This window comes from Ochotona princeps, chromosome 23 (genome assembly GCF_030435755.1).
Source record: "Ochotona princeps isolate mOchPri1 chromosome 23, mOchPri1.hap1, whole genome shotgun sequence".
NCBI classification, from domain to species: Eukaryota; Metazoa; Chordata; class Mammalia; order Lagomorpha; family Ochotonidae; genus Ochotona; species Ochotona princeps.
The window spans coordinates 23,362,666-23,373,822 of NC_080854.1; the positions used below are offsets into that span (position 1 = coordinate 23,362,666).

At 49.1% G+C, this 11,157-nt stretch overlaps 1 protein-coding gene across 1 annotated transcript; it reads right to left on the reverse strand.

The window, feature by feature from the left end:
• Positions 1-4,841: 4,841 nt before the first annotated feature.
• RXFP3 (relaxin family peptide receptor 3) lies at positions 4,842-6,819 on the reverse strand. Its single transcript, XM_058679997.1, has 3 exons — positions 6,751-6,819; positions 6,576-6,658; positions 4,842-6,411 (listed from the first exon to the last, which is right to left on the reverse strand). The coding sequence occupies exons 1-3, from the start codon at positions 6,817-6,819 to the stop codon at positions 4,842-4,844; spliced, it is 1,722 nt and encodes a 573-aa protein (XP_058535980.1).
• Positions 6,820-11,157: the final 4,338 nt, after the last annotated feature.

Here is an 11,157-nt window from a genome sequence, read left to right on the forward strand (position 1 = left end):
CTCATCTCACTGACACGGTGACAACAGTCCTTTCTAGTCGATGTTCTTTCGTCCTCCTCTGGAGCTGATTATGAAGTCTTTCACAAAACAGCCTCTGGTTTTTCCTATGATCTTGTCTTCTCCAAGCTAAGCAGTTCTTCCCCAGCTGCCCCTCTTCAATTGCTCTTGCTAGGAGGGGAGGCAGAGGAGATGTTCAGCAACCTCCAGAGACGCAGCAAGATCGATACAAGGATCACAAGCGTTGGCATCAGGCTGGTTTCAAATCCTGGCTTCGCTGCTCAGCAGCAAATGAACTTCCCTGAACTGTGCATACCTGCACATTAGGAAAACTGTTTCTGAGTTCTGATGATGAATGAGACTGCTTACCCCCATTCTAAATAGTTTACCTGCACCCACTCAGTAATCTGGGGAGCCAGTACGTTCACTGGTGATCCACTTTGTGGGTGAGGAAACTGAGGCAGAGGGATTAAAGAACTCATCCACAGTCATCCAGTTGGTTGATGGAAGAGCTCAGCTTTGCGCCCAGGTGCCTTAGCTCTGCTGCTTGCTGTACCAGTGGCACTGGCCCAGGCTGGCACTGGTCAGTGCTCGCTGAGTGACAGCCAGTGATCATGACTGCTGCTAATGGCTCAACCTCCTGTTACCCATGCGGAGATCTTCTCTGGCCTTTTGTTAGGTTTTTGTTTACATAGCACCCAGTGAGCCCAGCTAGTGCAGAACTGAGATTTTGCCCATCCTTATTTAGGAATTAAAATAAGGAAGTTCTTTCTCAGACTTTAACTCAGGGTCTGGCCATGCACTCATGGATTACTTCCATTGAATTTCTAGCCACTCCCAACCTTTAGCTGCTGGGAAGGAATTGGAAAAAAGAAACAAGCTACATTCGATATGTTGTTTTAGTCTCAGGCAAGCCTCTTTCAATGTCAAGGTCTTCCTTCCTTCCCAGAGTTGTGAGTGGTCTCCAAAGGCTTGTCAGCTCATTCTGTTCCTCCTCTTACAGCTCGGGCCTGAACCTTGCTGCTGCAATTCTCCCAACTGCTTTCTTCTTGATTAAAAAGACTGCTGTCTTCTATCACCTAGTTATCATACCGGCTACTGTGGCAGGGCTAGGGATGTGGGGTGGGACACCTGGGACATCCCTACAGACCTGTGTGGTTGGGAGGCAGGAGATGGGAGGATGGAGAGAAGGCAGAGGCTTATGATGGAGGGCAGGGGGCACCAGGCCCTGCAGGCTCCTGCAGTTAATGCCATTGTTTCCAGATCCCTGGTGCTGTCCACACCTGGCTGTGCTGTCCTCTCAGACCTGAGTGTGCTACTCTTTCGTGTATCAACCCTCAAGCCTTATTCTCTGCTCTCCAGACCAGCACCTGGCAGGCCCTGTCTCCTGTTTCTATTAGTACCTCATTAATAAATAAAATCACCTGGCTGTTTATAGGGTGCATGTGTACAACTCTTCTGTCTTCCCCATTCCATTCTTTCTACTGTCTTCTCCTCATCTTTCTGCCCCATCATCCGTCCTGGGGAAAGTAAGTCATGACCAACTTAGAGGAGCAATCGGGAAACCACTGCTCCCAGTGCTATCGTGTGAGGCACTGAGGGTCACAGTCCAAGGATCCCATGCCATGTATTCCCAGAATTATGAAAGAAACAGCATCAAACTTTTCTTGCTTCTCCTGCCTCTGCTTGGCTTTTGTAAAGTTTAGAAATGACACAGATTCAGGCTAATTTCCTGTTTCTCAAAAGACCATGGTAGTAGTAAAAGACTTAGCAATGCCTTCCATAGGGAGCTGAGAAGTTGGTCCATCCTACTTTGTTGCCCAAGAGTTAACGCTAGTGATCCCCAACTCATGACAGGCCATCATCTGGGTTGCAAATGAGACTTCTTCAAGATGGAGCATCATATGGGCTCCTGAGCTGAGGAGGGGAGGGGAGCTATAACAGGTATTTCTCTCTCTCTCTCTCTCTCTCTCTCTCTCTCTCTCTCTCTCCCCACCCCTCCCCCCACACACAAACATGCACATTCAAATATTATGTGCAAATACTTTACTCATTGAGTTCAAGTCCACTAAGGTTTGACTCAATGAGTAGAATCCAATTTTAAAGCTTTTTGTGCAGCTTTGGGAACTAAAGTGTTTTTTCCCAGTACACTAACAACATGTTCTCTGGAAAAACAAGTCCTGCTTGCAAACAAAACAAATTCAGAGATGTGGATATTTTCAAAAGAAATCACAGGAAATGATGAAGGAGTAGGGAAGCCAGAACTTTGCTTCCTGCCTCCCTAGTCAAACCTCTGACCTTCCAAACACCAGGCTGTTGATCAGATCATCTCCTTGGCCTCAAACATCTTCTGGACCTCCTTGCTACCTTGTTGCTCTGCCCAGACTGTGCCCACACTTCTGGACCCATCTCAGATAACACTGTTGACCAGGATTTTTCAGAGTCCCTTGGTGAGAGTCAGTCTTTCTTCCCCTGTCTTCCCTCTGAGCTTCCTTTTAGCCTTCCTTTGATGTTCTGTGTGCTGTTCCCTGTACGATCCTGATTGTGTCCATGGCTGCTTGTCTTTCTGTGGTTTAAGTCCAGAATGTACCTGGATTATGCTGCTGATCTCAACACCCAGCACAGGCTTTGGCAGACAAAGGGTGCGGGTGAAAGCTATTGGCTGATTTCAACTGAATCAGCCATTTCCTTTGGGACCCCTTTGTTCTTGTGGAGGACAGAGATCATGGTCATGGATCCCGCCTGTCAACCTCCCAGAAGCCTTCTACTTTGGATTTGGGCAAGGCAGTGCTTTCTGCAGTGTGGGTGTGTTGTGGAGAGCTCAGTTCCAGTCCCTTGTCTTTTTCCAGTACCCCTAGTAGTGGAGTGCACATTCCACCCCCTTTCTGAGTTCTGATATACCCACACGTAAACTTACTGTCCAAAGCAAAGTATCAAGTTGCCAAAACAAGAGTCTTTCAGTAAGGCCATTCCAGTAGTGGTTCTTTCTAGGGTTCACTCATTTGTTTTGTAATTTTTGGATGCTTCCCTCTTTCTTATCCCAGTTGCTCTTCTGTATCAACGAATCTCCTCCCCAAGGCATGAATGATTTGATTACTGGAAAACACAAGAATTATTTTGCTTTCTGGAACAACTAGCTTCTCACAGCTGCTCAGGAGTGAGTCTGGGCCCTTTACATTTTGTTGTGGAGAGGGACGACTGTTTATTCATTTCACTGTGTTGTGTGACAGAAAGCAGGACAAACCATTAGAGCCTTACATTGAAAACACTGCAGGGACTTTGCAACAGTTACTCAACAAATCTACAGCTCAAGAGGTATTCAAAGACATGCATTTTCTAATAATCATTTATTGTATTAAAACAACCACATTACTGCCCATATTATGGTTTCTTTATCCCAAACCAAATAGTCAAAGACAACAGTGGTTCTCTGATGAAAGCATCCAGGTGGGTGGGGCATTGACATTGAGCCCGATTCTCAAAGAAACCTCAGAGAAGGACCTTGTGAGGAACTGGGGGATATTCAAAGGCTGTGACCAAGATGGAATTGTTAGAAACTTGAGTCATTCTATAGACAGCCAGAGAAACTACAAGTTAGAAATTCATCACAAATGCTCAGTGTGCAAAGCATTAAAGGAAGGGGTTAAGATAGTGTCCTATGAAAGGCTCTTTCCATATTGTCTTGGTAATAGTTTCAGCAGCAGACAACCCATTCCTGATACTCTAGAAAAGGTTCTTCAAAGGGCATCTTCCTGTTCCTATTCCTTTTTAGGGCAGGTTTTACCTGGCTCTCCTTCTCTTTCTCACTCTACACCTTCATTGAAAAGAGCAGACTTTCAGTTCCAAGGATTTGTTTTGCCAGAGCCAGAGGCACATCGTTACAGCCTTTCTTGAGCCCTGTAGCTTCTCTGGGCAACTGCCTCAGTCCAAGAGGAATCCGAGTTCCGGTGGTAAAGGAAAGGGCCGGCCTAGGGCAGCGCACGCCCTGACACGGATGTCTGGTAGGAGTTTCAGGTCCCGCTCACCTGCAGCTGGCTGACCTGAACCTGCAGCGTCTCTCCCGGGAGCCCAGGAGGCTTGCAAGGGAAATGAAACCCCTGGGCTTCCAGCGCGCCTGGAGCTCCACTTCCTGCTAGGTTCCCAAGCTAGCAAGGGAGAGCACTTTTTCCTTTAGACACGGTGTGCGAAAGAAGTTTCACTTAATCACCGAGTCAGCTTTCTCCTGGCCACGCTACTCCTCAACGACTGGCTCTCCTTGCTGATGACAGATGTTCTCCCTGATGACTTCTGAGCTCAGAGGCTGCTGAGTTCAGACACAGCGCGTGCCCGCTCACCCGGTCCAGGGGATCCGTGCTACCATGGCTTGGCGGGAGGTGCCACATCCTCTGGCTGAAACGCAGAGGAAAAGATCTGAGGACAGCGCCCCTCGCTGGAGGCAGGTTGCAGAGCCCCCGTCAAAGACTTTTTAGAAGTCTCTGGGATAAAGGTGCTTCATTGCGCAGGGTGTAGCTGAAACCCACTCTCCCGAACCCGTGCTTTTCTACACTCTGGTGCCTCTTCCTTTGTGGGCGCCCCCACACGGCTTAGCGGGGATGGGAGATGGGGAATCGGAGACAGATTTCCAGTTCCCATGGGCTAATCTCCGCATCTCCGCCAGCTTCTTTTTGGTCCTGGATTCCGCAGGCTTCCCTCTCAGAGGAGGTTCTCAGAGCCTTTTCACAGGCTGCTCCTCCACCCTTCCCCATACCCTTCCCTCCCTGGGTCTTGAATTCCGCTCTGCTCCTTCCCATCTTGGAAAGGGCCACTTGGCTGGATTGCATGCCCCAGGCCTCAATAGGCCAGCATCAATAGGCGGAGTTGTTGGGCAGAAGATCGTAGTGCCCTCCACTGTAGACCACCACGCCAGGTGGGTAGTAGAGCACATCTGGCTCTGCAGCTGCGTGGACCGGCGCAAGGGCCTGCAGCCCGTGGTCTTCGGGCTCTGGCTTGGTGGTGGCAGTGAAGGGGCGCATGCTGGTGAGCGAGGGCGAGGCAATACGCCACAGCAGGTTCTTGAGCGCTTTGCGGAACTCACGGCGCACCAGACAGTAGAGGATGGGGTTGAGGCAGCTGTTGGAGTGCGCCAGGCACACGCTCACCGGGAATGCATATACCTGGCACAGGAAGTACTCCTGGCTGAAGGGCACTGCGTTAAACTTGATGAGGATGCTCCAGGTGGTTAGCGCCTGGTTGGGCAGCCAACAGAGGAAGAAGGATAGGACCACGATGGTCACCGACTTCGTGACCTTGGCGCGTCGACGAGCGCTGGCTCCCGTCGGGCCTCCTGCCCCTGCAGCCCCCTCGGTCCCCACCACACGACGGTCGGAGATGAAGCGCACCAGTAGCAGGTAGCACAGGCTGATAACTCCCAGAGGCAGCAAGAAGCCCAGCAACACCTTCTGCAAGTGGTACAGGCCCAGCCAGAACTGCCGGTCGCCGCCCAGCAACCTGTCCGGGAAGCGGACCAGGCACAGCTCTTCGCTCATCACTTTGATCGTGGTGGAGAAGACTGCATTGGGCAGCGAGGCCAGTGCGGCCAAGGCCCAGATCAACACGCACAGAGCCTTGGCTGAGAAGCAGTAGCTGTTCCCCAGGCGGTCGCCCCAGCAGTCGCCCTGGCAGTGCCCTCGGGTCCGGTGGCTCTTTAGAGCCGAGGCCACCGAGTGGTAGCGCGCCACGCTCATGGCGGTGAGGAAGAAGACGCTGGCGTACATGTTCACGGACGTCACGACTGACACGATCTTACACATGGCGTTGCCGAAGGGCCACCTGAAGTCTAGCGCGTTCTCCACGGCCCAGAAGGGCAAAGTGAGCACGAACTGGAAGTCTGTGAGCGCCAGGTTGGTGACAAAGAGGTTGATGGAGGACTTGCGCCAGCCCTGCTTGCTCTTCATCAGGTAGAGTACCAGCAGGTTGCCCACCAGCCCCAGCGCGCAGACCACCCAGTATACTGCGCTGATCAGGATGCGCACCCGCGCTTCGGTGTCAGCGCTCTCCGCTGCCACACTGCCCGGGGGCGCGCCGTCTGGCAGCTCCAGCCCTAGATCCCACAAGTCCTGTAGCTGTAGCGATCCGTTGCTACTGGAGTTGGCCACTTCCAGAAGGTCCGGGACCGGCCCCAAGAGTCCTGCGAGCTCGTTCCCGCCGGCCTCCGCCTTCTTTGTGGTGGCCATTGTGGCTGCTGCGGCTACCTGCGCAGGTGCCTCTAGGTCATGGTCCGGGGAGAGGGGCGAGGACGAAGGGAGCAAGGGGGGTTGCGATTTAGTAGCCCGGGGCGCGCCGGAGCTTTCAAAGCAGCCGCTGAAGACAGCGCCTAGAAGTGGGTGCGGAGGGGTGCGCTGGGGGCCTGCCCAGGAGTTGAACTCAGCTGCTGCTCTGGAGAGAGGTGAGGGAACAGAGGCATGCAACTCGTAAGGCAAGCGAGCCGTCCGAGTCCCAGGCTTCCCAGGCAAAGGGCATAATCTCGATGTCCGACCCGCACACCCCTGACTTCCTCCCTCTGTTCCCGGCTGTCCCCTGGGCACTGGCGCCTAACCCACCCGACCACCCGGGAGCGCAATTCGGGGCCCGCGCCTGCCCTTTCCAATACCTTTGTCGGGTTTTCTCTGTTGCGATTGCTGTCCTTTGAGAGAGGAAGCAGAGATCCAAGTGTTTCAGCTACCCAGCTCTGGCTGCCTAGAGGTCTTCGCCTGTCTGGCTCTCTCCAGCAATTGCCAACTCTGGGTTAGTTGCAGCAAGCCAACGTTTCCCGGAGTTACAGCAGCGCTCGCAGACCAGCCCCATGGAGCATGCGTAGCCCCTGGGGTGTCACGGGCGCTTTCCGAGGTGCTGAATGCGCCCGTGGAGGAGCGGGGGACATGTGAAGGTGGGGCAGCAGGCAGACCACGCAACTCCTCTTTCGCTTTCCAAAGTTTCAGAAGGAAATGGTCATAAACCTTCATTGTCCTGTATTACAGGAGAAAGCCTATTGTAATTTGAATTCTCATCCCTTATTCCCAAACATCATGGCTAGAATCATCCCATCCTTCTCATTCCTGTGCGTTTACTAAAGTGGTCCTACCCGCTTCCTTATTTACAGCAATGATCGTGGTTGCCTGTCATTTCTAACTCAGACAACAGGTCCTAATGAAACATGCAAAGTCAAGTTCTTCTGCTTCTATAACTGCCTGACCGCGTATCCCACCTCTGAGGTTGTCAGGGATTTCCAAGAGTCTCCATAAAGCACAGCTCTGGTTCGAGTGTTGGGTGGTTGTGTTGCCCCTACCTTGATGTCTTCAGAGAAGTGAAGCTAAACAGAGCTGATAACAGGTGAGCCTATTTCCCCTGGCCAGTCCTCATTCAAAATCTGCCAGTGATAATCTTTCAGGTCAGATAAACCCACTCTGTCTTTCCCTGGGGCTAGATGGAATAGAGAAGACCTCGGGGGTGTGTGGCTTTGGACATAGCCCTCCAGTTAGACTGATTATCATAACCAGGGTTCTCTACCACGTGTTTCCCCGAACTACTGGGATTCTAGGGAATCTTCTTTTTTCTTTTGGGCAAAGGAAACTGCAAATTGACTTCTAAGTTTTCAATTTCAAGTCATTTTTTTTCTGGTTATTTATGCTTTTAAAGTGTTTTCTTCACTGTCTGCGGCCAAGCAGAAACAGAAGTATCTTAATCCTATGGCAATTGTCCTCCCTCCTAGGGTAATGTGGGACTCCGGGATTTACTCATGGAGATGAAGTGGATGTAAATTTATATTCATGTATAAAAATACAGTTAGCAGCAAAGAAACAAGGTGACCCCCAAAAGGGAAACACCCTTGATCCGCAAGCCAGAATACAGGAAGGAAGAGAACCTAGCTAAAGAACGCGTGTTAGGTTACTCTGTTCTCACTAGAGGGCGCCAGGGACTTGAACAAAAGCAAACCCAAGCCACACCGCATCCCTAAATCATTATCTGGAGGCTTCCGCACAGCCCAGAGATTGCAGCTGTGAACACTGTCTTCCCTGTCTCAGCAGCCCGACATTCCCATTTGCTGCCCATTTTTTGCTGCGAATTCTCCAACTTTTTAAAAAAACCTGTGTTTTGTAATGTTCCCGAGGGGATTATGGAAAAACAAAGACATCTAGGGAGCTGGCATTTAGCCTAAAGGTTGAGGACTGAATTTGATGTCTGGCTCCAGTTCCTGTTTCCCACTTGCAGCAAATGTAACCCTTGGGAGGTGCAGTGACATCTCAACTAGTTGAGTCCCTGCCAGCCACAGAAGACCTGGGTTCCACTGAGTGACTTGATGCTCACTCCTGCGGAGGGAACTAGTGCATGGAAACTGCTTCTTTCTCTCAAGGAGATAAAATAAGAACCAGGAAGCTGGGACATGATGTGAAAGCCCTCTGTTATTAAGTTATTAGTTAGTTTGTTCACACTAATGGCCCTCACCATCCACATAGACAGCTTTCTCTCTAGGTGCTTCCAGCCCTACCTAGGATCGTATGAAGGATTTTCAAATTGTGGAAAAATAGAACCGCAAAGTAAGATTAGTTCCAGGCCAAAAATTTCAGATCCCTGCATAGGTTCTTCATAACATGCATTTTGCATGATCTTTTTAAAGATACCTCAAGTTGTGTATTTCAATATTTTTAAGCAGAATAAACTTATTCTTAATTCAATATCCATGAACTTGTTCAAAGTATGTTAGTATCTAATTTACATGTACCGAATCATGTGAAGTTTTGACATTTTATTTATTTTCAAATTGTTCTAAATTTTATTTGCAAGGCAGACTTATATAAAGAGAGAGAGAGATCTTCTGTCTGCTGGTTAACTCCCCAGACGGCCGCAATAGCCAGACAAGAGCTGATCTGAAGCCAGGAGCCAGAGCGTTCACCAGGTCTCCCATGTGGGTGCAGGGTCCATCCTCCACTGCTTTCCAGGAGACAGGCAGGGAGTCGGATAAGAAGCAGTACAGCTGCACTCCAACAAGCATCCAAATGGAATGCTGCTGCTGAAGGTGGAAGCTTAGCTTACCAGGCCACAGCGCTGGCCCCAATTCTCACATTTTATGGAGTATTGAAAGAACCTTGGTATGATACGTCCCGCACTTACTGGTCATTTACTCTTTGCCCAACACTGCATGAGATAGAAGAATGTACTGTGACAAAAGGCCTCTGTCTTGATTCTCTCTAGAATGCCTTCTTGAGATGAATGTCCAATGCCTATGACTGTTTTTTTCCTGTTGTTGTTGTTTAGTCTTGTGCATGACTAAATTTTCTAGAATGTAATGATCTTTGACAGATGCACGGACTATCATTTTAGTTCTTTTATTTCTCTCTATTATGTCATGGGTCTGGCACATAATAAGCAGTTACACTGAACTTTGATGAGCTGTTCTAGCTTCAGGTTTGTTGTTGTTATTGTTAGCTTAAGGCTTTCCTATTTCTATCTGTATTAGACCAAATCATGAAAGAGGAAGGGTATAGAGCTTGTTATGTCACATGCATTGTCTTTTTTCTCTGTCCTTTCCTTCTCCCCTAATTAAGATCAGGTTGTCATGTGTCTCCAGAAAAGCCCTTTGTCTTTCTTAGTGCTGGGATGGCAGATTTTGAAACTTTTCCTCTGAGTGGCTTTTGTATGCTTGGAGTCCTGGGTACTTCGTGAAGCCATGGATGTGAACAATGTCAAAGCACACTCTAGGGCCCAGTGTGGTAGCCTTTGCTTTGCATGTGCCAGGATCCTGTATGGACACCAGTTCATATCCTGGCAGCCCTGCTTCCCATCCAGCTCCCTGCTTCTGCCCTGGGAAAGCAGTCAAGCACAGCCCAAAGCCTTGGGACTCTGTACCCACATGGGAGACGCAGAAGAAACTCCTGGCTACTGGCTTAGGATCAGCTCAGCTCCAGCCATTGTGGCTGCTTGGGGAGTGAACCAGCAGATGGAGATCTTTCTCCCAGTCTCTCCTTCTCTCTGTAAATCGGACTTTCCAACAAAGCTTTTTTTTTTTTTTTTTTTTTTTTTTTTTTTAAGGCACACTCTAATATATGACTCTTGGAAACTCAGAATCGAAAGATGTAAGAGAGCCTGGGCTTTAGCCCTGATTTTGTAGAGGAAGTCTGAAGAGGTGAAGGGACTTTCTCATAATCTCACTGACAGGAAGCAGCCACACTGGGTGTAAACCGTAAGTGACATCTCCCGGTTAATACTGTATTTCTCAACTGGGATTCAACTCATCACTGTTTTACGGCAAAGGGATGAGTGGTAGGCTGAATCACGCAGTATATCCACAGCCTTGGGCCTCTTGGATGTTACTTTATATGGAATAAGGACTTTGCATATGTGATGAAACCAAGGATCTTAAGACAGGGAAGAGGAGTCAGGGTCAGGAGAAGGCAACAAGGCAACAGAAGCAGTGATCACAGTGATGCTCTTTGAAGACAAAGCGGTGCCAAGAAGACAGGCAGCCAATACAAGGTAAGACAGGCAGTGATGTAAGCTCCTTCCACATGCCTCACTAAGGAACCAAATCTCCCACCGCCTCGACTTTCATTTCAGTGAAACTAATTTCAGATCTCTGATCTATAAAGCTTGGAGGGAAATAGATTTTTTAAGAGTATTAGACATTTCAATTCTTATTGTTATGTTAACCATGCTACCACTGAAGGACTGAAGAGTGTTTTCTATTTTAAGGTTTATTTATTTATTTATTTATTTATGTTTTATTGGAAGAGAAGGAGAGAAGGAGATACAGAAAAAAAGATCTTCTTTCGGCTAGTTCACTTCCCAAATGGGTGCCAGGGTTGGTCCAAAGCGAGGAGCCAGTAGCTGCTTCCAGCTTTCCCACATGGGTGCAGGGTCTCAAGGACAATCCTCCAGGTTCCCAGGCCACAAGCAGGGAGCTGGATGGGAAGTGGAGCAGCTGGAACTAGAACCAGGGCCTATATGGGATGTTGGGCAGATGCAGGATTAGGCTAACATGCCATCTTTTCTATTTTAAAGCACTATATTTGTGATCATTTCTTATAGCAGCGATAGAAAACCATACAGGTTGTACACAAGCCTGGCTTGAACATTCCCTACAATTCTGAGTTAAACACATTGGCTCATTTTAACATATTGTTCACTCATCAAATAGGTATTTACTGA